Source organism: Antennarius striatus, chromosome 16, assembly GCF_040054535.1.
Source record: "Antennarius striatus isolate MH-2024 chromosome 16, ASM4005453v1, whole genome shotgun sequence".
NCBI lineage: Eukaryota > Metazoa > Chordata > Actinopteri > Lophiiformes > Antennariidae > Antennarius > Antennarius striatus.
In genome coordinates this window covers 9990192-10018103 of record NC_090791.1, presented here as the reverse complement: position 1 = coordinate 10018103, position 27912 = coordinate 9990192, and the positions used below count along the sequence as shown (strand labels likewise).

Genomic DNA, 27912 nt, shown 5'->3' with positions numbered 1-27912 from the left:
GCGAGGTGGGGGCTCAGGGCTTGAATCAGCGTGAGACGCAAAGATAGAAGACCAGAAAGAAGTCAGAAAAAATGTGTGAGTCAGAGAAAAACATTTTTTATGGTATATTATAAAGACAAAAAGTAGATGGTAAAAGCAAAACCTTGAGTAGACACAAACTCCTGCTGCTTGTCCAAAGCAGCAGGAGTACCTGTGGAGAAGGAAGCTTATCGATAAATGTGCTGTCGTGGACCAAGGCAGCAGCATGACATTTCAGCCTGAAAGCACACATCAAAAAAATCTTCATGAATTAAGGTGTATGTTATATCATTCTCCCCATGCTAAAAGTAATTTCTGCACAGCAGTTGTTATTTTTTTACAGGTATTGATTGTACTACCTCTATCTGGAGTTACACCCAAATTCAACATTTAGACTGTATGGACGGTAAAAGCATTTCTTGGTAGTTGTAATTGTTGTTTAATATACTGTAAATACAGGATACAGACAAAATTAATTATAAAGGGGTTTCCTTAAAATTCGATCATTTTAATAACAAAATAAATCTCTGATTATTGTTGCACCAGCAGAGATACCCAGTCTTCTGAAAAGTGAGATGATTATATCTATTAAATACTATAAAATGTGCACATGGTGGTGAAGCTTTTGCACCACGAGTAAGTCCATTTGCATTGTCTTTTGCATTGTCTCATACGTTGTGAAAACAATGTTTGGACCCTGTGCAAATTTCAATAATTTCAGATGTACAGTGCAAAGAGTGAGTAGTTGTTTTGTGGACTTGGACTTTGATTTGTCACAATGAACTGCTGCTTCTTTTCATTTTTGCTGGGTGAGTTATTTAATCTTTCAGTTGATGTGAAAATGAAGATTTTCTTCAAATTAGACAACAATGTATACATTTGATTGTTACAACCCACTTCTTTAAAGTTTAGGAGATTATTTCTTTAAAACAAATTGGGAGTATCGAATTTTCTCCAAAATACATTCTGAAGACATTTTAAGTCTAAATTCTGCATAATATTTGATCAAAAAGTGTCATTTTAAAAAATTTGACAAATAACGTCCTTTAAGAAATCACAAACATTGGGTTGATATGCAAATTTAGACAATCCCTCACCTTCAACAGCATAGCATACTTTTTAATAACTGTCAGTTTTTCTTGGAATCATTGACTCTCCTGTGGTTTTGTCTACATGTTCTAAATAGGTTCACTTTTCATACTTGGCCATTGCGTTTTTCCCCCTGGTGAGGATGACATTGACTGATAAACATCAAGCTCAACAATTGTCATTCATGGCTAATGATACACAGATTTGCTTCTCCATGACAGGTTCATGTGATGGATACAAGAACGTAACCGAACCATGGCGTAACTATTTATTTCGATCAACCTCCTTCCCTGGTTACCCACTCGATGATGGTTGGCTTGTTGGGAAGTGGTGGCGCTTCACAGGGATTGGTGGTGACAGAATTCTGACAGACTGTCATGGTGGCCCTATTGGTGGCTTCTCGCAATCCATGTATTTGTCCTTTACATATCAAACAACTGAATCTGAAGCTGCAGTATTAACAACTGTTCACTGTGCTGTTGGTTACTGTAAATCTTGCTCTGCTACAATGAGTGTGTCTTTGTGTCCTGGAGGATTCTACGTATTCAACCCATCATATCATCCACAGAGCAACTTGGGTTACATAACCTGTAAGGACTACTAATTATCATCCTTGTGTTATTAAATGTACAGACATCATGAATAATGTTTGTTTGATTATTTCTGTAAATGAAATCTCTGTCTAGACCATTCTGAGTGTACCTCAGACTCCTGTGGACCACTTGCTCAGTGTTCAAATGTTGGAGGCTGTGTTTGTGTACCAGGTTATGAAATCCCCCCAGAACACAAACCCACTCAAGATTCATATGGTTGTGTTGGTAAGTACATTTGTTTCATTTGAATTTAATTGTGATATATTGTGACCAAGCACTGTTTCCCATCTTAAACTACTGTTTATAACATTTCCGCCCAGACATAGATGAGTGCCAGAAGACTGCAGGCATTTGTGGTCCTCATTCATATTGTAATAACACCATTGGAGTGTACATCTGTACCTGTTTTCAGGGATACAATGCAACAAATCCAGCATTACCAGCTGGAAATTCCAACGAATGCACAGGTATTTAAACAAAAATCCAACCCCTTTTCCCTCTTTTTGATGCAATGATATCAAATTGTGAAATGTGTGTATAGACTGACTGGAGTAAATTGTCACTTGCTGTCCATAGATATCAATGAATGTCTTGACAATGACTGTGGCAATTCTGGGACATGCATCAACAATGAGGGAAGTTTCGAGTGTGAATGCTATGAAGGATACACACTTGTATTTGATGTAACTTTACTTTGCCAAGGTATGATTGCAATGCTCTTACACATCACCAGATAATGACTAGAATACTATTTCCAAAGAATATAATTTTTTCTATGCAAGCAATTATGTTCTAAACATCACAATTTCATAACACTATTTCTTCCAAATTGTTCCTCAGATATTAATGAGTGTTTCAACTCCACTGTCTGCGGCCCTGCCTCTGTTTGTACTAACACACCTGGAGCTCATACCTGTGCGTGCCAAACAGGGTTCACATCAACTCAAGAAGACCAGGAACCCAGTGAGACCAACGTCTGCACTGGTATTTTAATGCATGCTTTTTAAATGTAAGATGTTATTTTCAACAAACTTGCAGACTACAAATTCAGTTGTTACTGAGCTTCTTTTTTGGATAATTTTCATGGAGAGGTCGACAATTAAGGCCCCACCTCCAAAACATGGAAGTTATGTGAATTGGACACAATAAATTGTCCGTAGGTCAGTAAGACAGAGTACATGTGTGTGAATGAGAGGGACCCAAGTGGAAGAGTGAGGTTACAGGGAGAAGAGATCAAGAAGGTGGAGGATTTTAAGTACTTAGGCTCAACAGTCCAGAGCAATGGAGAGTGTGGAAAAGAGGTGAAGAAGCGTGTACAGGCAGGATGGAACGGGTGGAGGAAAGTGTCAGGTGTGATGTGTGATAGAAGAGTTTCAGCTAAAATGAAAGGAAAGGTGTACAAAACTGTGGTGAGACCAGCGATGTTGTTTGGCCTAGAGACAGTGTCACTGAGGAAAAGACAGGAGACAGAGCTGGAGGTAGCAGAGATGAAGATGCTGAGGTTCTCTCTGGGAGTGACCAGGATGGATAGGATCAGGAATGAGTACATCAGAGGGACAGCACATGTTAGAGGTTTTGGAGATAAAGTCAGAGAGACCAGACTGAGATGGTTTGGACATGTCCAGAGGAGAGATAGTGAATATATTGGTAGAAGGATGCTGAGTTTTGAACTGCCAGGCAGGAGGCCTAGAGGAAGACCAAAGAGGAGGTTTATGGATGTAATGAGGGAAGACATGAAGGTAGTTGGTGTGAGAGAAGAGGATTCAAATGACAGGGCTAGATGGAGGAAATTGATTAGTTGTGGCGACCCCTGAAGGGAAAAGCCGAAAGGAAAAGAAGAAGAAGAAATTGTCCGTAGGTAGTGAGTGAAAGTGAGTGTGAAATTTTGTTCACTTATGTGGGGCGAGTGACTCCCTCACTCAGTGAACCGTACCGCTTCCCTGACATCAGCTGGGATAGGCTCCAGCATAAAACACAACCCGTATTTCAGATAAGCCACTGAATACAAGATGGTTATGATCGTCTCATCTTCAAGAAGATGCATGAATGACGTTGTGGCAGTATTTTTTTTTTTTGGGTTGATACCGTGTGTTGCATTTACTTCAAATGTTTGGTACTGCTTTAATGATTAATAATACAATATTGTATTACCTTCCTTGAGTGGTCACCTTATCGTGGTGGAGGGGTTTGTGTGTCCCAATGATCCTAGGAGCTAAGTTGTCTGGGGCTTTCTGCCCCTGGTAGGGTCACCCATGGCAAACAGGTCCTAGGTGAGGGACCAGACAAAGTACTGCTCAAAGACCCCATATGATGACAAAAAACACTGACACACGTTTTCCCTTGCCCGGATGCGGGTCACCGGGGCCCCCCTCTGGAGCCAGGCCTGGAGGTGGGGCTCGAAGGCGAGCGCCTGGTGGCCGGGCCTGCACCCATGGGGCCCGGTCGGGCGCAGCCCGAAAGGACAACGTGGGTCCCTCTTCCCATGGGCTCACCACCTGTGGGAGGGGCCATAGGGGTCGGGTGCATTGTGAGCTGGGCGGTGGCCGAAGGCAGGGACCTTGGCGATCCGATCCCCGGCTACAGAAGCTGGCTCTTGGGACGTGGAATGTCACCTCTCTGGCAGGGAAGGAGCCTGAGCTGGTGTGTGAGGTTGAGAAGTTCCGACTAGATATAGTCGGGCTCACCTCCACACACAGTTTGGGCTCTGGTACCAGTCCTCTCCAGAGGGGTTGGACTCTCTTCCACTCTGGAGTTGCCCATGGTGAGAGACGCCGAGCAGGTGTGGGTATACTTGTAGCCCCCCGGCTTGGTGCCTATACATTGGGGTTCACCCCGGTGGACGAGAGGGTAGCCTCCCTCCGCCTTCGGGTGGGGGGCCGGGTCCTGACTGTTGTTTGTGCGTATGCACCAAACAGCAGTTCAGAGTATCCACCCTTTTTGGAGTCCTTGGAGGGGGTGCTGGAGAGCGCTCCCACTGGGGACTCCATCGTTCTGCTGGGGGACTTCAATGCTCACGTGGGCAATGACAGTGAGACCTGGAAGGGTGTGATTGGGAGGAACGGCCTCCCCGATCAGAACCCGAGCGGTGTTCAGTTGTTGGACTTCTGTGCTTGTCACGGACTGTCCATAACGAACACCATGTTCAGACATAAGGGTGTCCATATGTGCACTTGGCACCAGGACACCCTAGGCCGCAGTTCGATGATCGACTTTGTGGTCGTGTCATCGGACTTGCGGCCGCATGTCTTGGACACTCGGGTGAAGAGAGGGGCGGAGCTGTCAACCGATCACCACCTGGTGGTGTGTTGGCTCCGATGGTGGGGGAAGATGCCGGTCCGACCTGGCAGACCCAAACGTATTGTGAGGGTCTGCTGGGAACGCCTGGCGGAATCCCCTGTCAGAAGGAGTTTCAACTCCCACCTCCGGCAGAACTTCACTCACGTTCCGGGGGAGGCGGGGGACATTGAGTCTGAGTGGACCATGTTCCACGCCTCCATTGTCGAGGCGGCCGACCGCAGCTGCGGCCGTAAGGTGGTCGGTGCCTGTCGTGGCGGCAACCCCAGAACCCGTTGGTGGACATCAGCGGTAAGGGATGCCGTCAAGCTGAAGAAGGAGTCCTATCGGGCCTTTTTGGCCTGTGGGACTCCTGAAGCAGCTGATAGGTACCGGCAGGCCAAGCGGAATGCGGCTTTGGTGGTTGCTGAGGCAAAAACCCGGGCGTGGGAGGAGTTCGGTGAGGCCTTGGAGGACGACTTCAAGACGGCTTCGAAGAGATTCTGGTCCACCATCAGGCGTCTCGGGAGGGGGAAGCAGTGCAGCATCCACACTGTATATAGTGGGGATGGGGAGCTGCTGACCTCAACTCGGGACGTTGTGACTCGGTGGGGAGAATACTTCGAAGACCTCCTCAATCCCGCAGACACGCCTTCCCATGAGGAAGCAGAGTCTGGGTTCTCTGAGGCGGGCTCTCCTATCTCTGGGGTTGAGGTCACCGAGGTAGTTAAAAAGCTCCTCGGCGGCAGGGCCCCGGGGGTGGATGAGATCCGCCCGGAGTTCCTAAAGGCTCTGGATGTTGTGGGGCTGTCCTGGTTGACACGCCTCTGCAACATCGCGTGGACTTCGGGGACAGTGCCTCTGGATTGGCAGACTGGGGTGGTGGTCCCCCTTTTTAAGAAGGGGGACAGGAGGGTGTGCTCCAACTACAGGGGCATCACACTCCTCAGCCTCCCTGGTAAGGTCTATTCAGGGGTTCTGGAGAGGAGGGTCCGTCGGGAAGTCGAATCTCGGATTCAGGAGGAGCAGTGTGGTTTTCGTCCTGGCCGTGGAACAGTGGACCAGCTCTACACCCTCCGCAGGGTCCTTGAGGGGGCATGGGAGTTCGCCCAACCAGTCTACATGTGTTTTGTGGACTTGGAGAAGGCGTTCGACCGTGTTCCTCGGGGGGTTCTGTGGGGGGTGCTTCGGGAGTATGGGGTACCGGACCCCTTGATAAGGGCTGTTCGGTCCCTGTACGACCAATGTCAGAGTTTGGTCCGCGTTGCCGGCAGTAAGTCGGATTCGTTTCCAGTGAGGGTTGGACTCCGCCAAGGCTGCCCTTTGTCACCGATTCTGTTCATAACTTTTATGGACAGAATTTCTAGGCGCAGCCAAGGCGTTGAGGGTGTTCGGTTTGGTGGCCTCAGTATCGCGTCTCTGCTTTTTGCAGACGACGTGGTGCTGTTGGCTTCATCAAGCCGTGATCTCCAACTCTCACTGGAACGGTTCGCAGCCGAGTGTGAAGCGGTTGGGATGAGAATCAGCACCTCCAAATCTGAGACCATGGTCCTCAGTCGGAAAAGGGTGGAGTGCCCTCTCCAGGTTGGGGATGAGATCCTGCCCCAAGTGGAGGAGTTCAAGTATCTTGGGGTCTCGTTCACGAGTGAGGGTACAATGGAACGGGAGATCGACAGGCGGATCGGTGCAGCGTCTGCAGTGATGCGGACTCTGTATCGGTCTGTCGTGGTGAAGAAGGAGCTGAGCCGAAAGGCAAAGCTCTCGATTTACCGGTCGATCTACGTTCCTACCCTCACCTATGGTCACGAGCTATGGGTCGTGACCGAAAGAACGAGATCCCGGATACAAGCGGCCGAAATGAGTTTCCTCCGTAGGGTGTCCGGACTCTCCCTTAGAGATAGGGTGAGGAGTTCGGCCATCCGGGAGGGACTCAGAGTCGAGCCGCTGCTCCTCCGCATCGAGAGGAGCCAGATGAGGTGGCTCGGGCATCTGGTCAGGATGCCTCCTGGACGCCTCCCTGGTGAGGTGTTCCGGGCACGTCCTACCGGGAGGAGGCCCCGGGGACGACCCAGGACACGCTGGAGAGACTATGTCTCCCGGCTGGCCTGGGAACGCCTTGGGATTCTCCCGGAGGAGCTGGATGAAGTGGCTAGGGAGAGGGAAGTCTGGGCTTCCCTGCTTAAGCTGCTGCCCCCGCGACCCGACCCCGGATAAGCGGAAGAGAATGGATGGATGGATGGATGGATAATTAAATATTAATAAAGAAATCATTTGAGGATGACCATATGATAATACATGCAGTTACTTGATACTGTTTTTAAAATTTAGATTTTCTGTCAAGCATTCCTGCTGCTCAGTCACCCTCATTCTTAATTTACCATAGTAACCTTAGAGTCTCTCATTTCTTTGGCTTTTAGTTTGCTTTAGCCAAGATTTATGAGATATGAGATGATTATATGGTGACAATAGGTAATTTTTAACAGTAATGTCAACCCTGGAAAAAAAATTAAGAAAAGATCAATTCAAGAGATATTCACAAAGTTTCCTTGTTTGTTGTTTTATCTGTGGGTCATGTTTTGGGCAGATATTGATGAGTGTGTTGAAGATGCTACAATCTGTGGTCCCAATGCCAACTGCACAAATTCAGTTGGATCATACATCTGCAGCTGTTTCCCTGGTTTTCAGCCTAGCAATCCAGAAGTTATAGCTAGTGTTGCAAACCCATGCACAGGTGTGTAGCTCCACTAACTACTGGTGTGACTTATATTAATGGTTATATATTTTATTACTGTGCCTTTTCTCTTTTTCAGATATAGATGAGTGCAGCGAGACAACAGAAATATGTGGTAAACATACTGTGTGTACTAATGTACCAGGTACATATTATTGTTCTTGTCCTGATGGTTTCTACCCATCAACTGGAATTTTGTGGAAGCTAGGGATCTCATTTTGTCAAAGTAAGCTGAGGATGCAATTGGTTGCAGTATTTACAGTTGCCAGCAACAGCGTGATGTAATAATTGACTCATGTTTGTTCCTGTTTTTTTTTTTTTTTTGTGGTCATTTTCTATACACTGACCCAACAGGACTTCAGCAGATCTTAGATGAAATAAAGCCCCCCGAGGTAAACATGACTGGCAATGTCAAATTTTCTATTTAAAAACCCCCGATTTTTTTCATCCTGCTTGCATTACTCACATTCAGATAATTTCTTTTATTTAAATACGACTTTGAAACCTGTTCTTTGTCAATAATGGACCTTTTTTTGTCTTCAGCGAGCAAAAATGTGTTGGATAAAATTTATAATCTAAATCTGAAGTGTTGAGGCAGAAGTTAAACTGTTTGATATTCCATGTTGCATAAGTATTAATATGGTTTATATAGCAAAGCTTAAATTTACAGCAAAATGACAAATTCTGCATGTTTACTTGCTACAGGGGCAGACAAAGGAAAGAATTTTCCTCAACCAAATGGACCAGCAACTGATAAACAATACAGGCATCAGTTTACCAGAAGCGGTGAGTAGAAAAAAACTTTTAAAAATAATATAACTTTTATATATTTTTCAAGATTCTTGCTGTATTAAGGGTTAGTACAGACAGGTATGATAGTATATACATACTGGACTGGTCCCTTGAAGTTGAGGAACTTCATTGTCATGCACTCATCTGCTAAGTAATTTCTAACCTTTCTGTCTTTATTTTGTCTACAGACTGTAGCAAACAGCTTCTCAGCATCCATGGTACATGTTGTTATTCAGAAAATCTGCACATTGTGCATTATGCAGTAATTTGAGGACAATTTAATCCCACTTTACGTTTGTATCATTCTGCTTGATCCTTGCAGCAAGTTTCAGGTGTTGGTCCAAATGTCATTTCATCGAAGGTGAGTAGCGAAGGAGATGGGGAGACTGGCAGTGTGATCCTGGGTATCTCAGACCGCCTAGTGTCTACATTAGTACAGCCAGGACAGAATGGCACCAAGAAAACCGTGAAGAGTCAAACAGTGGGTAAGAGATGCCTGCCTTGGCTTATCGCTGACATTTACTGACAAAAGGGTGCGTGTAAATTCAAAATGTAATATCTGTATTAGATTTAAGTCTCAAAACTATTGGACCTGGAAGTAACAGTGCAGAGGACTACCCTCTCACAGCGAATGGAAATATCATGGACATCAACCTGAAAAATCTAGCAAAAAACAATAATGGTAAGTCAAAACTTACCATCATGAAAATGATGGTAAATTAAATTGACATTCATACAATGACATAAAAAGTGTGTATTGCAACATTTATGCAATTTGAAATAAACAGAGCTGTGGAACAATAAATGAATGTTGAATTGAAAAACATTAGTGATAACATTATTATTCTACCATTAAGTGTTGGTCACATCCATTTATGGATATCCCAGGTTCTGCAACAGCTGCCTTCATGACACTGAATGGGATGGAGAGTCTTCTTAGCCATCAATACTTTGAAACAGAAAACAGGACGGAGATGTACTCAGACATCATTACTGCTGTCTTACCCTCAGTCACCAACACAAACCTCATGGAGCCTGTTAATTTTACCATCCGTCACAAGAAGGTGACTCCGGTTTGTCTATTGACCGTCTTCGTAACTCTCTCTTGACTCAAGATCTTTCTTTTTTTGGTTCATATTGGTACATTTTTGTAACATCTCTCATCTCTATACAGAGTTAAGTCTGTGTTCAGGTATATAGTCTGGAAATTACATATGTAGGAAATATCTTATACAGAATCCTTTTCAGGTAACATTTAATTTCTGTATCTCTTTGTTTAACCAGGCATTACCGGAATCTGGTTTAGTGACCTGTGTGTACTGGAATGACACAGCCAAAGAAAATGAAATGTCAAAGAGAAGTGAGAATGGTCAACAGGCCATGTATTGGTCAACAGAGGGTTGCTGGGTTGCATCCACCAATGAAAACTACACAGTGTGCAGCTGCTCTCATCTTTCTACATTTGCTCTCATCCTGCAAATAAATGAGGTACTATGGATGTAACTGAGAGTGCAAGTTAATACAAGTCACCACATTCAGCATGAGGTTGATCACATGTGGGTTTTGTCACTTTCTTATGCTTCAGCCTCCGCCAGAGAATAATTTCCTGGAATGGCTGAACCGAACGTGTGTAATTATTGGACTATTCTTCTTTGCCTTGGCCATTGTAACTTTCCTTCTGAGTAGCTGGAACCCCAAGATCAACAACACGGCCCGTCTTCACCTGTGCATAAACCTTGCCTTATCCCACCTGCTGCTGCTGTGGAATGACGAATATCTTGTACATGAGGTATAATAATACTGAGACAGAGATTTTTTACTCTTGACTTCATTTTTACAATATTTTCAATGTTTCAATGCTGAGAAAAGCATTCTATGTCTTCAAATTTGTCTCCGCAGCTTTCCTGCACAGTCATGGCAGGCCTTCTCCACTTCTTAGTGGTTGCCAGTTTTGTGTGGATGTTACTGGAGGCAATGCAGCTCTACCTGTTGGTCAGAAGGCTTACCAAGGTGCAGGTCATTCAGAGAGACGGGCTCCCTAAGCCACTTCTCTACTTGATTGGCTACGGTGTTCCATTTGTGATTGTGGGTGTTTCTGCACTGGTGTATTCTGATGGGTATGGTGCTACTGAGGCAGAGGTGTGAGTTGAACAAACAGTAATACAAGCAGCCAGTCATATTCTGTTGTATTCCCTGTAGAGGCAGGTTATTTGTGTATTTGTTTGTGTTACAGGTGCTGGCTCTCCAGACGACGCAGTTTCAATTGGGCGTTAACGGGCCCTGTGATTGCTGTCCTTGGAGTGAGTATGTTTAATGCTAGTGTTTTATCTGATGCATTAAAATAATACAACTGCTCACCTTGGCCTGGTCACCAACTTTATATTGCATGGACCAGGTTTGAAGGTCGGTTTAAGAACATGCCAGTAAGTACTTTGATAAAAGTTAACTTAATGTTGAAGCTAGGCATGTTTAAGGTGATATCTGCCTCATGATGCTTTCAATTCCCTGCTTTCTAAAATCAATGGAACGGGTTAAATTTCATCCAGAATTCTACAGCATTCAGTTTCTGTATAATATGAGCAGTAGTGACTCTCATATCTTCAACTGAAGATGTGAGAGCGTGTCAGGGTTACCACTTTGTATCAAATTTGTATCATCCACTCAACTGAATGCATAGAATTTGCTGGTCAATCGGTTGGGAGGTAAATTTGATCTCCTTATTAGTTTAGATAGATAGATAGATAGATAGATAGATAGATAGATAGATAGATAGATAGATAGATAGATAGATAGATAGATAGATAGATAGATAGATAGATAGATAGATAGATAGATAGATAGATAGATAGATAGATAGATAGATAGATAGATAGATAGATAGATAGATTGATTGATTGATTGCTTGATAGGCGGACAGACAGACAGACAGACAGACAGAAAGACAGGAATGACTATCACAAAAAACACTAGTTCAAAATAAAACGGTATAATCAAACAGAAAATCCATAGTGATCATCATGTTTCATCTCATAAATAGAATATATGAGATAATTTATCATGTTTTATCTCATAAATAGAATACACGATAGGACACTTTAAACAGAGGCACAAGTGAATTCTGCCATTTGCCTCTACTTTTTCATTCTCCACAAGGACTTTTTTAAGTGAAGGTTTAATTAATTCTTTTCTGAATTTTTTGACGTTTGCATCTCAGTTTAGTCAGTTTTCTTTTTCCTTATCTTTAAGCTTAATTGGATTTTGTTCTGTGTGACTTTGTGGAGTCTGAGACCAACCTTGGCCAACATGAAAAGTGATGTTTCTCAATCAAGAGACACCAGGTATGAACTGCTGCTGCAGATACCTGCATCAAAACGAATGTTTTTTCTGCATTATTTAACTTGTTCAATATATATATTTCTTTTCAGGAAAGTTGATAGGATATTTAATGTATAATTGTACCTGCAGTATTAAAACAAATTCATTTTAATTTATTTATGCCAATGCAAGGAATAATATTCCAACTTTTTGTGCATTTATTCATCTGATAAATGAATTGACTTACAAATGCTTGAAATGTTTTTCACAGGTTGATTATGTTTAAGATCGTGGCCCAGTTTGTCATCCTGGGCTGTGCCTGGATTCTGGGCTTGTACCAGACAAATCTTTTTTTCCAGGTTGTCTTCATAATCATCAACTCCCAGCAGGGTACCTTCCTCTTCATTGTCCACTGTCTACTCAACAAGGAGGTATAAGAAGATTCTAGTCTTGTTAAATTGCTTGAATACCACTAACAAATACAACACAGTCAAGCATCCCTCATTGTGGGAAAGTTAACATATCACTCTAATAGAATTTATCTTTGTACAATTTTCCAGATTAGACAGGAATATATGAAATGGGTGACTTGCTCTTTCAAAAAACATCAACAAGGAGGATCTGTGGTGAGTCAAGACGAAAACAACAAAACCAGAAAAAAACTTCAATAATGATCATGAAATGTTTAAGAAAAGTATCCCTCTTTGGATGACTGGGCATGCAATTGTGCAATTTCCTTCAGGATTAATAAAGTGTATATCTATCTGTGATCTATACCTGCATGTTTCACTGATCTTCAGTTCTCCTTTCAGTACATGTCTTTCTGGAATTATTATTCATACGATGAGTGTATTTGACTTTTATTTTTACGGACCATGAAAAGGATTTTAAAAATGTTTTCTACAGAAGGATGCACCTTCGGTGTCTGAGGACCTGGACAAGACTGAAGAAAAAACAGGAAATGGTGATTAAATGAAGAAATAAAATGAAGACAGAGAAGACAAATACAAGCCTCATCCATTTTGAACCATTAGTCATTACATATAAATGTTATTTTCTGGAGGTGCAAGTCATCATTTCTCCATGTGTATACTTTAATTAATTTGTGATATTTCTACTACTATTACTCATTTTATTTTCTTGCATGGATTAGATTCACTCATTCACTGTGAATCAGTCTGTACTTTGTTGTTACCATGATTCTTTACAACATTCAGTATTTTTGTGATCTTAATTTGTCAATTTTGTTGTAAGGTCTATAATAAACTTCTGTTTTCTGGTTCTTGTAGGTAATGTCACTGTTTATTGAAAAGTACTCACTCACGTCTACTAGGTGTGATGCATTTTGGACTAAATGCGTGTGGAAACATTTTCAGATATGGAGGCTTGAACATATACAAACTTCATGCTATTTACATTATCACATAATCACTTATCACATGCAGTAGCTTTATATACATCTGTAACTATGTCGTATAAAACATATCTATGTTATGACAATCATACTAAATTAAACTAAGGAATGCTTTAACGCAGGATTTGCCCATCTATAAACAACATATGGGGAAATATTGTTATTAGTCAGTAAATCAGCTCAAACAGAACAACCCAAGCTTCTCAAGAATCCTGCCCTGAGCAAATGGCACAATGTAGCAAGAATACAATTTCCTCCGGGATTAATAAAGTATCTATCTATCTATCTATCTATCTATCTATCTATCTATCTATCTATCTATCTATCTATCTATCTATCTATCTATCTATCTATCTATCTATCTATCTATCTATCTATCTATCTATCTATCTATCTATCTATCTATCTATCTATCTATCTATATATCTATCTATCTATCTATCTATCTATCTATCTATCTAAGAACCCCGTTAATCATCTGTTAACTAAATACAGCCAGTGGAAATATGTGGTTTGAGGATAAATATAGTTTGATGGTAAGACTTATTATGACTTTCCTTTTCCAAATACTGCTGCTCCTCCTTTTGTACTCTGCAGTAAGTTGGACTTGTTCCAAGTGGGTGTTGGCCTTCGTCAGGGTTGCGCTTTATCACCAATTCTGTTTGTGATTTTCATGGACAAGGTATTGAGGTGTAGTTGTGGTGAGGAGGGTTTACATTTTGGTGGGCTGAGGATTGCATCACTGCTTTTTGCAGATGATGTAGTCCTGTTTGTGTAGCGTAGTTTGTGTGATGATTCTGATCTCTCTTCACACATGGTTTGTGTGTAGCCATCCACCACCATTATTAATTAAATTAGTTGGGAAAACTTTTATATATTTTTCATTCATTCATGATATTGATTCATTGTATTTTAACTTTGTCAGTCCTTAATGACCGCAACTGAGAGAGGTTATTTGTGTGAAGATTCTGATCGCCGTCCGCGCATGGTTTGTGTGTTACCAGTTATGAATAAACTGCTGGAGGTTGATGACACATGAATGGACTCATCATTCGAAGAGTAAAAAAGAAACACAACGCAAAGTACAACGGCTAAATTTGCATCATTGACCTGTGGTCTGCATTACTCACTTGTCCAGTTTGCAGCCGAGTGTGAAGCGGCGGAGATGAGGATCAGCACCTCCAAATCTGAGGCCATGGACCTTAGCAAGAAGCCGGTGGACTGCCTTCTTCGAGTCGTGAATAAAGTCCTTCCCCAAGTGAAGGAGTTTAAGTATCTCGAGGTCTTGTTCACAAGTGAGAGAACAATGGAACATGAGATTGGATGGAGAATTGGGGCAGCAGGACCGATATTACAGTCACTTTATTGCACTGTTGCAACAAATAGTGAGCTAAGCTGAATGGCAAAGCTCTCCATCTACCGTTCAGTCTGTGTTCAGACCCTCACTTATGGTCATGAGCGATGGGTCATGACCGAAAGAACGAGACTGCCGATACAACCAGCCAAAATGGGTGTTCTCAGGCAGGTAGCTGGTGTCTCCCTTAGAGATAGGGTGAGAAACATTGCTGTTCGCGAGAGGCTCAGAGTAACGTCACTGCACCTTTGCGTAAAAAGTAATCAATTGAGGTGATTTGGGCATCTGATGTGGTTGCCACCAGGGTGTCTCCTCAGGAATGTGTTCCTGGCATGTCCAGCTGGGAGGAGACCTTGGGCAGACCCAGGACCAGGTGAAGGGATTATATCTCAACACTGGCTTGGGAATGCCTTGGGATCCCCCAGTCAGAGCTGGTGGATGTGGCCGGGGAAAGGGAATTTTGGGGTTTCCTGTTGAGGCTGCTGTCCCCGCAACCTGACTCCGGAAAAGCGTATGACGATGGATGGTTGGATGGATGGATGGTTACTCCAGTAGCTCATGACTAAAGACTTGATCTGACTTTCCTTACCCAAATAATGCTCCTCCTCCTTTTGGATGTCTAACAGGGATTTTTCTGTATCAACCATTGGGTCACTTACATGGAGATTAGAGGCATCTGGCTGGTGGAAAGTAAGAAATGGTTCCCATCTTATCCTTTCATTTTTATTATGTCCCTGTCAACAAACAGAAGGTTTCTGCCTTTCTCAATGTACGTTTGAGGGGAACTGACTGCTCCTGTGGTAGCAGTTCTTTTTCTATACCATGGTTGACATTTTATGACTTGGTCCAGCCTCCCTCTGTAGCTTCAGGCATGACTCCACAAACCGAAGTACTACCACATCATGGGGTGGCAATATCTCCCAGACAACACTCAGAGAGCACAAACATCTACTAATTTTTTCCCACTGTTCCATGTCACATAAAAGCAATAGGAACATGATATTTTGACACTTTTTATAAGAACCCATCATATAAGACCGTGAAAACCTGCCCCTAGACTTTGGAATCATATACTGTGGATAGATAGATACTTTATTAATCCCGGAGGAAATTGCACATATCCACTGACATACACAATAAATAAATACTGGAAAAACACCAGGAGAAAAAAGAAACACTGACAAGACATGACAGGACATACCACAAGACATACACTACACTAACAGACATATACAGCACTAAGAGGACATATACTAAACTAAAGAACAAAGAGCATGAATTAGAATAAAATAAAAGTGATAACATCGTCAATTTGATTATTGTGTACCAAACAATGATCATAATCTTTTTTCAGGTTTTATCTCAGTATGCTTTGAAGAAATAAATAAATTCAGTTCTTACTACAGATTGAGTTAGCTGCAGTAGTTGCTTAGCTTCAACTTCAAATTGTCCATAACAATGAAATCCTATTTAAAACTAGAACAACAGACAGGTAGGAAAGCAGCTAATATTAGCATTAACATGAACTCTTTGGCCAATAATGTAAAAAGATAAGTGTTTCTAATCTTGTACAGAACTGCTCTTTGTAACTAAACTACAGAAGAGAAAATTTGACAGGTAAAACAGAAAATCACCAAGTCAAATGATTACATAACATGTCTGTAGTTGTTTATAAAGCACAAACAGATAAACACTGGTTGAACACATCTGTGCAACTACTTTATAGGAAGTTGTCACATCATCATGTCAGTGGAGACATGATATATTCAATTCAAGCAACACAACCTCCATAACGCTCAGGTGCCATAAAAACATTGCTTTACTAAACTTTTTTGCCCACAAATCAGAAATAAATGTTGATTTTGACTGGATAGCTCCTTTGCTCCTAAAGATGCCTTTAAGGATTTTGGAGAAAGTTGAGTTTAGTCCTAGGTTGTCAAATACCCATGCTTTGGATTGTGCAGTCTCATTGGACAACATCAGAATAAGAAATAACGATCAACCTGTCTCCAGAATGACTCAGCCCACGTTCATGGTGTCCAAACATTACAAGGGCCATCAAACAGTGTCAGTGCATTTGCATTGTTTTTTGCATTTGGATTAAACCTTTTAAAAACTATTTTTGGACGTTGCAAATTTTACAATGTAGAATTCGGACAGTCTGACTTGATCTCCACATCTGACATGTCAAGATGACCTTCTGTAAAGTGTCACTTCTTCTTGGTGAGTACATTTCACTACATGTGTGAATCTCCAAACTTAATGTAATGCTGTCAATTCTTTATTGTAGATCAAATGTCTGAGAAAAAAACTTTAATTTCGGTCATATAAAGCGAGTCTGAACCAACTTTTGTTAGAAGCAGTTACATAATCTTTATATCTGTCTACATGTGCTGTTATATTCATGTGTCAGTTGGGAAGTTTGGGAAGGAAAATTTTGTTTTCATCTATAATGTCATTTTCAAGGCACTGACCATTCTTCCTTCTTTCTCTGTTTTTAGGCTTACTCCTCATCCCTGTAACTTACCCTTTTCCTTCTGGTAACGATTATAGTCAATTGCATACTCTTACAGGCCACAAGTGTGTGACATAATAAAATAATCATTATTACCAATTTTTCTGTGTTCCTTGGAGGTTCGTGTGATGGATACACCAACATAACTGACACTTGGCGCAATGGAGGATTCAATATTAGGGATTTCGCTGGTTATCCCAACAATGATGCGGGACTTCTTAATTCTTGGTGGCGTTTCACAGGTTTAGGTGGTGACAGAGTTATGCGAAGCTGCAAAAACAATCGTGGTGGCACATTGTTTGGGCTTTCTGTTCAGTCGGTTTATCCAACAGCTGAGTCAACAAGTCCAACAACTATGACAGTAATTGGTGATGCTGGTGGATGTGGGAACATAATAGAATCAATTAAGGTGGCCTACTGTCCAGGAGGATTCTATGTGTACAGACCATTAAGCCATGATACCGACGACAAAATGGGATACGTGACATGTAAGCAGTTCATGTTGTTGTCCTCATTTTTCAGTTTTACTATCAACATACTGTATATAGCTTGGTTAAATATTAAAGGAGAAACCATTAATTTAAAACCCAAAGTGAGCTATTAATGTAGCAACTCATTAACTTTTACGACAACTGATAAAACAATGTGCAAAGAATTTGACTGCTTATTCTTGATTCTAATCTATTGTAATCTGTTGACCTGTTTAGATCATTATGATTGTAAACCAGACAGCTGTGGACCACTGGCTGAGTGTGATAGTGAGGGATTCTGTAACTGTGTTTCTGGATACAAGTTCCCCGATGGTCAGAAACCAATAGGAGAATCATTTGGATGCGTTGGCAAGAACTTTTTATTTTGTGTGAAATACTCTCTCTCTAGTTGTATTGTTATTAAGTATGTATTGTACAAATGATTGTTGCTAACCAGACTCTTTGCTGTCAGGAGTATGAGAGAGAATGAATGTAATACAATGAGGAGCAGATCTTCAGTTTTAAACTTTCAATCGATCGATTGATTGATTGACTTCATAATCACTCATAATGTCACTCAAAGTACTCCAAGTTCTAGGATTTTATTTCTGTGTAACATAGTCACAAATAATGTTAATTCATTGTTTACAAAGTACACTTTATTGGAATAAAATCATATATACTTTCTGTATATCTTCATAGATGTAAATGAGTGCGATACAACTCAATTCTATTGTGGTCCTCATTCAAATTGCACTAACGCCATTGGATCATACTCCTGTTCATGCCTGAATGGATTCATTGCATCAAATCCAAATGAACCACCTTCAAAAATCAACAACTGCAATGGTATCATCTCTGACTCTCTCTCACTCTATCCCCTTCTCTATTTCTTTCTCTGTCTGTTGTGATTACACCACAGTTTTGCAGGTTTAAAAATTTGTTCACAGGTCCGTTTCCAATTGTTCCCTATAGATATTGATGAATGTATTAACAGTATCTGTGGAGTTAATGGGACCTGCACCAACAGAGAAGGAGGTTTTGATTGTACTTGTGATGAAGGATACGAAGTTGTGACAGATGCAAACCCTGCTTGCCAAGGTCTGTACTACCTTATACACTATAATGTTGGGATATTTGACAGCACACTAACCTCTACTATGCCACACAACACTATTGGGGAAGTTTGTGTCAGGCATTTTAATCTTATGTCTAAACGGATTCATTCAGAAGTAAAACCTTTGCCAATACATTAAAATGTTGGCATATGATAATATGAGGTGGGTTATGATTTGAATTGAATCCTTCTGAATCAAAAAGGGTGTTTTTAATATTGTAAAATACATTCTTGTAGTAGGAAACACAGATTGCAGTTGAAACGACCTCAGAAGGAACCAGTTGTGAGAGTCAAAGTGCCAAAAAATCAAAAGCCTTCATTTGTTACGTTTCACAGCCAAAAAACACAGAGATTTTAGGACCAGAGGGATAACTGAAGCTTTTAGTGATTGGACAAGCAGGGTTCAAAACCAGAGGATCAGAGTCAGGATGGTACATTGGAAGCAGGCAAAAACTGTAATCAAAGAGACAGGGCCAAGGTCATACACAAGGCATTGGAAGACAAAAATCGTGGTCAGAACAGGCCAGGGTCAGAATCCAGAAAAATACTAAACAAGGCTAGGCAATCTTGTGTTTGTACAAAAACGGTCAAGGAAGTAACAATAACGAATGGCAGACACAGCTCTCTGCACAAACGAATACTGATCAACACTGTGATGGGGCTACACTGCAGTGAAGACGTTTTAATACCCAGAACAGGAAGTCACTTGATAAATTGGGTTCAGGTGGAACAACCGAACAACTGAATACGTAGGAGTGAACAACGGGGTGTTCCAGACACCAACTGACTAAACGCCAAATGAGAAGATCAAGGATAATAAGACCAGGTGAATACAGAATATGGCAGTAACAGACAACTAGAAATGTACATGAAATGAAAACCAATAAATGAAAGACAATGCCAGGAAGGTATGAATAAGGCAAAACAGATATGGCAGACACAGATCATCACAGTAGTCACCTCATTGTTTGGAGTCTATTTGTTTAATCATCATAGTTGTTATCTGGTTGCTCTGGCTTCTTGCCACTGTCTACAGACGTTAAAGGACATCACGTTACATCAGTCTGTTATAAGTTTATCTTGTGTGTTTGAAAAGAAACAATTTATATACTACTGAACAGTTATGGTTACTGACACAAAACAATACAAATATATTTTATAACAATAAAGTTGCTTCATACAGGAAACATGAGCAGTACAAACCTGATATTCAAACAACCTAGATAAATGAAAGTGCCAACTTTTGTCCCTTACTCAGATATCGATGAGTGTTTGGACTCAAACTCCTGTATTCCTGATTCTGCTTGCACCAACACACCTGGAGCTCATACCTGTGCTTGTCTACCGGGTTACATACCAACTACACCAGGGCTTGAACTCAGCGACCAGAACATCTGTCTAGGTATTTGCAGAACATCCCAGCAGCAAAACTGAGAGTTGAAATGTGTGATTTTTGACAATGTCTGCCAACACAAAATGTTTCAATCCAACAATAGACTCCTCCTCTCGATATTATACTTTTAAGAATATATTTCAAATCATTAAAATAAGAAATTTGTTTGTGTTCAGTACAGTATGTTTTTATTAAATAAATTCAAGGTACTTTTAATTAAATATATTGTATTCAACAATGATTTGACATGCCAGTAATAATATATTTACGTCTTCTAGTGGTCAATCAATTATACATTTTCTAAAACTAACATAGCTTCATCTCCACAACCTGTTATAATTCAATTCAATTTAAAAAAAAAGAATTAGTCCCCAAGGGGCAATTGAAAATTGTATTGTACCGTTATCTAACAGTAGTAACAGTAGTGAGATATGAAAATAGTAAAATATTCTGCACTTCCAACCAGCATTTCACTCATATCATTCAGTGTTTACAAGGTAAAAATTGATGGATTCTTTGCTGTCTCAAACCATACATGCAGTTTCTTTTGTGTATAAATTCATTCAGTCATTCATTTTCTCAACCGGCTTCATCTGCCTGCGCGGGTCACTGGGAGCTGGAGCCTATCCCAGCTTGTCTTAGGGCGTGAGACGGGGAAACTCCGAGCGCGATGCCAGTGCACCACGGAGCTACACACAGACACTCTAACACGCACACACACTCATTCCTATGGTCAATTGGGGACCGTCCAATTAACCTGAAGCGCATAATTTTGGAGGTGAGAGGAAGCCGAAGAACCCGGAGAGAATCCACACACACACAGGGAGAACATGAAAACTCCACACAGAGCGGGACTTGAACCTTGAACCTTGCTGTGCGGCGACAGCGCTACCCACTGCGCCACCGTGCCGCCCCTTTTGAGCATTAAGTTTTTCATAATTTCTGTATTTGCAGATGTTGACGAATGTTTAGAAGATGCTAATGTGTGTGGACCTAATGTCATCTGTACAAATACACTTGGATCCTACAACTGCACCTGTTTTCCTGGTTATGACCTGAGTAACCCAGACATGATTGCCAGTGTTGCTAACCCATGCACAGGTGTGTTCTCTTGTTAAGCACTGTGTGACACTTTGCTGTGCGACTGCTGTTTGCATTTGGATATATCTATTGATCAATTGATTCTTTAACAAAAGATACTCCTGCTTCCACTCTCATCCACAGACATAGACGAGTGCAGTGTCACAGCGGATTTATGTGGAAAACAGTCTGTGTGTACTAATAGCCTTGGGACCTATTATTGTTCTTGTCCAGATGGATTCTACCCTTCAACTGGAATATTGTGGGAGACAGGGGTCTCGTTTTGTCAAAGTGCGCAAGTTGAATGATAATTATAATTTCTGACTATGGTATAAAAAACATTCATACATAAATTTCTTTAAAACTACTGACAGGTCTTGAAGAAATTCTTAATGAAACAATGCCTCCAGCGGTAAGGCCAGATTATCTTTTTCATTCTGTATTGAGAGTAAACCACATTATGCACAATAATGTTGAAACAAATATCCAAAGTCCACCCTAATAAAGCAGCAGTGTTTTAGGATTTTAATAGAAACTGATGACAGCACATTTGTGACAGCATATTTGTGAAAAATGTTGAACTCAGTGACAAACTTTCCCGATGTCTCACTGAGTTTGAAATACTGTATTTTTAAGATCACAAAAATGATATTGCACTTTTTTTTTGTAGAGTAGCTACGAATTACTCGATCTTTTCTTGCAGAATGTGACAAAAGAAAGAGCTTTCCTTCTAAAAATACTCCAACAAATTAAGGATAATCAAGACATCACTGTACCGGATGTGGTATGTGGAAAGCACTCTGATAAAATCCACAGCTTGCCATTAATGATAAGTAACAGCTATGAATAGTTCTCTGCCTAAAATAATTAATTCTCATAATTATTTTATACTTTTTATTGCTGTGGTGTTAAATATAAAAAAGACACATAGACGTTCAATGTATAGTGTAGAAACTTACAACAAATTCCTGACTGTCAGTCTACAGGTGTGTTGTATTAAAAGTTCCCTCTCTTCTTAATCTTCACAGACAATGACAAACGTTTTTTCGGCAGCTATGGTACTTAACACACATGAAAATTGTTCTTTATATCTCATTAAATATATATTGTATTATATCTGTATTAAAAGATTTTCTAGATTTTTTTGTAATCATTAAAATCACTCAAAGTGACTTGTTGCAGGAAGTGTCGGGTGTTGGACCACATGCCATGCCAGTTACGATGGACAATGAAGGAGACAGGGAGACGGGCAGTTTGATCCTGGAAATTGGAGACCATCTAATTTCTATAATTGAGCCATTAATTCAAAACCAAACCACAAGAACAGTAAATACTTCAACAGTAGGTAAGAGCAGATCTGCAAATTTTGAAGGGATGTCTTTGACCTCTCATCAATCACGACTATAACAGTTGTCATTTTAACCCATTATAAAAGAATTGAGTATGCAAACCATTGGTCCAAGGGATCATAAGAAGAATGTCAACCTTTCTATCAAAGAACAGACCATGGAAATCAACCTACGCAATCTAGGGAAAGACAACAATGGTGGGAGAAAGATCATAAAAACAAGATTTTGACAGCACACTAACCTCTAACCTCTAAGTTTTTATTTTGTTTTTTTATTTTTAATTTGTTTATCCCCAGGCTCTGTTACAGTTGTCCTATTGACACTGAATGGGATGGAGAATCTTCTTCATCCTAAATACCTCATGACAGAGCTCCAAACAGAGATGTTTTCAGACCCTTTTAGTGTAATTTTGCCAAGAGTAAAAAACACCAACCTCACAGAGCCTGTCAACTTTACCATCAACCACATAAAGGTGCAGTATTAATCCAAATTTTTAGATCCTTCCATCCATCCATTCATCCATCCATCCATCCATCCATCCATCCATCCATCCATCCATATATCCATCCATCCTTCCACTAAGGCCTCTTCTTGTCTTAGGATGTACCTAAAACTTCAATAGCGACCTGTGTATTCTGGGAGGACAAAAGCGATATTGGTGAAGATGGGGACATGGATGAGGGAAGAATGGAGACAAACCAGGGGTTCTGGTCAGAAGAGGGTTGCTGGGTATCCTTCTTCGATGAAAACAAGACAGTGTGCAGCTGCTCTCATCTTTCTACTTTTGCTCTCATCATGCAGATTGGAGAGGTATGTCAAACTTTAAATTTATGGTAAAAGATCTCAAAGTCTGAGAGAGAGAGCCTCAAAGACTTGAAAATATAGCACCCTGTCAGCCCAGGTAGTATATGTCCAAGTCCATCAAGTGTGACTTGTGAGCCGTGAGTCCTCAGAAACATTATTGACCCCTGAACAATGCAAAACATTCAATATATTTTGATCATGCCATGTGTATGCATTAACTTTCTGCAGTCAACAAGTAATGTATTACTACCAATAACCTTGTGTCCAGCTAGGAAAGACAACTTCAATATGTGATTGTTTTCTTCCCATTCAGCCTCCACCAGAAAATGGTTTTCTTGAATGGCTGAACCGAGTATGTGTGATTGTCGGACTCTTCTTCTTTGCCTTGGCCATCCTGACCTTCCTTCTAAGTAGTTGGAACCCCAAGATCAACAACACAGCCCGTCTTCACCTGTGCATCAGCCTCGGCTTATCTCACCTGTTGCTGCTGTGGAATGACAAATACGTTGAACATGATGTAAGTTGAATATTTTGGTTAACTCATACATATTAAACATTCCTAAATGTTATGTGTGTGTGTGTGTGTGTGTGTGTGTGTGTGTGTGTGTGTGTGTGTGTGTGTGTGTGTGTGTGTGTGTGTGTGTGTGTGTGTGTGTGTGTGTGTGTGTGTGTGTGTGAGTTTGTGTGTGTGTGTGTGTGTATATATACAGTATATACTATATATATCATGTCATGTTGGGATGCACAAATTTTTCTTGAAGCACATCCCAGGGATACACTACTTTCTTGAGGCAAAATGAACTCTGTATCACTGTATACATCATAATACCTTGGCCCTACTACACTGCAGCACAGGCTAACAACACCCCCCACCCCCCATGCAACTGCATGTTGACCTCGCCCTAACACTCCCTTCCTCCTGAGTGAGTCATTGTACCCCTTGATGGCATGGGGCACGAAGGAGGACCTCAGCCTCTCTGTTGGAGGTGCTGTGTGACAACAGTGTGTATCTGAAGGTACTTCTATGGGGGGAGAAGGTGGTGTGTAGGGGGTGGCTGGTGTTGTTCATGATAATTCTGACTTTGGACATGGTCCTTCTCTTCAGAAGCGTCTTCACAGAGTCCAGGCTCTGTCTGACCACTGAGCCGGCTCTACGGATGAGTCTGTTAAGTTGGTCCATGTCTCTTTTCTTGGCCCCACCACCCCAACACACAATTCCATACAATAGCACAATGGAAACAACGGACTAATAGAACGTGAGAAGGAACTCAGGACAGATGTTGAAGGAGGCCAGCCTCCTAAGGAAGTACATCCTGCTCTGCCCCTTCTTGTACACATAGTCAGAGTTGAATGACCAGTCTAGTTTGCTGTCTAGCTGCAGTCCCAGTATTTTCCAACCACCTCCACCTGACTGCCCATGATGATCAATGGCTGTGGAGCGGGGGGTGCCCGTGGGAAATACAGCATTATCTCCGTCTTGGAGATGTGAGCTGGAGCTGGTTCTGTTGGCACCACTCCACTAAGTCAGCCACCAATGCCCTGTACTCCCCCTCGTCACCCTCCCTGATACATGCCACAATCGCGGTATTATCGGAGTATTTCTTTATGTGGCATGTATCCGAGTTGTTCTTTAAGTAATCATGCTCTGGTTGTGTAGTGATTGAAGGTAAATGTCTTTATGTTTCTAATCATGTTTCTCTGCAGCTTTCCTGCACAGTCATGGCAGGGATTCTCCACTTCTTAGTGGTTGCGAGTTTTGTGTGGATGTTACTGGAGGCAATGCAGCTCTACCTGTTGGTCAGAAGGCTTTCCAAAGTGCAGGTCATCCAGAGAGATGGGCTCCCTAAACCACTTCTCTACTTGATTGGCTACGGTGTTCCATTTGTGATTGTGGGTGTTTCTGCACTGGTATATTCTGATGGGTATGGTGCTACTAAGGCAGACGTGTAAGTAAACAGTAATCCAAGAAGCCATTCATATTCTATTGTATGCACTGTAGAGGCAGGTTATTTGTGTGTTTGTGTAACAGGTGCTGGCTCTCCAGACGGCGCAGTTTCAACTGGGCTTTAACGGGCCCTGTGATTGCTGTCCTTGGAGTGAGTATGTTTAATGTTAACATTTTATCTCATGTATTGTCTATATTCCGCTTCCTCCGCTAATGTTTGTCACAGAGTGCTGAAGCATACCCCAGTTGACTGGGGCTGTGAGGGAGGGGACACTGTACGTGTGACGCAAGTGCACCGCGGAGCCGCATATATGACAGACGGACAATCACATACACACACCTACAGGCAATTTTGGACTGTATAAAGCGCTTGTTTTGGGAGGTGGGAGGAAGCCGGGGAACCCGGAGGAAACCCACGCAGACACTGGGAGAACAATCAAACTCCACTCAGAGCAGGACGCAAACCCAGAACCACCTTGCTGTGCGGCGACAGCGCTACCCTCTGCGCCACCAAGCCGCCAATCTCATGTATTTATTTGACAATTAAATCTTGGCATTTTCTCTAACCTACAATGGTCCCGGCCATTCGCTTCAAGGTTTTCGACTTTTGGTGTTTCAGGTTTTTTAAGCTGGTCGGTGTGGCCAAGCTTTACAATTCATCATCCGGGTTATTGAAACCCAGTCATACAGGTTTCACATATTGGCTTGTAGGCTGGGTCAACCATGCTTCCCACAGAGTATCAAGGATGACAGCCCATAGGTGAAACCAATACAACTGTTAGATAAATAGATAAACAGATAAACAGACAGACAGACTGACAGACAGACAGGCAGACAGATACAAACAAGAGTAAACTGTAAACTGGAGGCCCACATGTTGGGCAAGGCACCTACATCATAAATACCTGGAATTCCTCACCAGTGCTTCAGAGGGAAAATGTCCGAAAGCTTTCCCTACAAGTCCAGATGGCAATGGAATCTATCATGAATCCCACAGACCTGTAATTTGCTTACTTACAGGAAGATTTTCTTGAAGCTTGTGTCACATCTGCAGATAAAGCTGTGATAATGTCTGTCTTTCAGCAGGCCTGTGTTGGCATCAAATACATTCCTATGATAATGCATAATGTTGTACACCATTTAAAGGCATACTGTCAAAAGGGCTAAGCTCTCCTTGTCATGGTTTTGTGGATTGTGTATTTATTTACAAAGAAATATTCCTTTTTAAGTAGCATCGAAGGTTTGTGTAGAGGACATGAACGTATTGTTTTCTTTTCTTTCTATGTGTCTCTAAGCTTAATTGGATTCTGTTCTGTGTAACTCTGTGGAATCTGAGACCCACCTTGGCCAACATGAAAAGTGATGTTTCTCAATCCACAGACACCAGGTATGAATTAGGGTGCTGCAAAGAGTCCAGATTGTTTGTACTGTATTTCAATTATTTGTTTTTTACGTATTCAATAGAATTGCTTCCTTCCACAATGGTTAAAGTCAAGTATATTACAACCTTACATGATGTCCATTTCAATGTATTTTATCTTCTTCTTGATATACTTAATTCAGTCGTGTTGTATGTAGAATGATTAATAGAATATACTGAAGAAATGCATTGAAGGGGTTATAAAGATATGAGGAGTCAAGGTTTAAACTGAAATACATTTAATTTCAAAAATCTATTCACAGGTTGATTGTGTTTAAGATCGTGGCCCAGTTTGTCATCCTGGGCTGTACCTGGGTTCTGGGCTTGTACCAGATAAACCTTTTCTTTCAGGTCCTCTTTATAATCCTCAACTCCCAGCAGGGCACCTTCCTCTTTATTGTCCACTGTGCGCTCAACAAGGAGGTAAATGTTTGTCAGATCAGTCTTTTTCCTTTGTCTTTCACTGTTTTTCTACATGCTCATGCTAAAAAATAATGTGGCGATAATCAAAACGTGACTTTGTCTTTGCCTTTGTTTGTAAGTTTAGATACTTGTGAAACAGTTTTATTTTATTATTATTAGTGAACCATTGATTTATATGCCACAGGTGCGTGAAGACTACATTAGATGGCTGACATGCACTTGTAAAAAAGACATTTCTGAGGTGAGTCAACAAACACAAGACAACACATTTTTTGAAGCAGTTTCTATTAAATCAAATGTAAAAAGTTAAACCTATGCTTACTTATATGCCATTCATATTTATCTATGATAAATCTATTTGAATGAGGTATTGTGGGTGTTTTGTTTTTAAAAAGGATGAGCAATCGTCCTGGCAACAGAGGTGTGAACGTGTGAACAGATTTTAAGCATTTAATAATTACTTGGACTGTCCATGAATGTCAATAGCTCTAATACTGATCCAATTCTGATTATCTGTTTTGACAGAAAGATACAACCTTGGTTTCTGAGGATCAGGATCAGCCTGAGAAAAGGACCAAGGAGTGAAGAAGTGGTGATGACTAACTGTGATGAATTCAACAGAATAAAATGCAAGAAGAGAGGGGGAATCTTATTTATATTGTTATCTTTACTTTTGTTTCTATGAATTGAAATAAGAAGTGTAAGCTTTATAAATGGACTCTTTCATTTCTGTTCTTCTTCTATGACAATACACTTAACTATAAGGGCCATTTAGCTATGGATTAATGTTGCACAGAGGAGGCAATAACAATATCAA

The 27912-nt window shown here is 41.2% G+C and overlaps 1 protein-coding gene across 1 annotated transcript; it reads left to right on the top strand.

The window, feature by feature from the left end:
- The first annotated feature begins 1291 nt into the window (after positions 1–1291).
- Positions 1292–27680, top strand: LOC137609349 (uncharacterized). Its single transcript, XM_068336330.1, is given in 41 exon segments — positions 1292–1697; positions 1794–1925; positions 2021–2167; positions 2541–2684; positions 7558–7704; positions 7784–7930; positions 8059–8096; positions 8410–8490; positions 8685–8714; positions 8819–8981; positions 9065–9178; positions 9385–9560; positions 9781–9984; positions 10082–10285; positions 10396–10637; positions 10730–10796; positions 11743–11834; positions 12083–12242; positions 12372–12437; positions 12718–12775; positions 14371–14520; positions 14653–14777; positions 14884–15003; positions 15206–15269; positions 17802–17897; positions 18267–18413; positions 18540–18665; positions 19940–20083; positions 21029–21175; positions 22208–22212; positions 22337–22499; positions 22590–22700; positions 22800–22992; positions 23118–23313; positions 23621–23824; positions 25012–25253; positions 25337–25403; positions 26548–26639; positions 26936–27095; positions 27280–27336; positions 27621–27680. Coding segments are annotated over 41 exon segments (5487 nt in total).
- Positions 27681–27912: the final 232 nt, after the last annotated feature.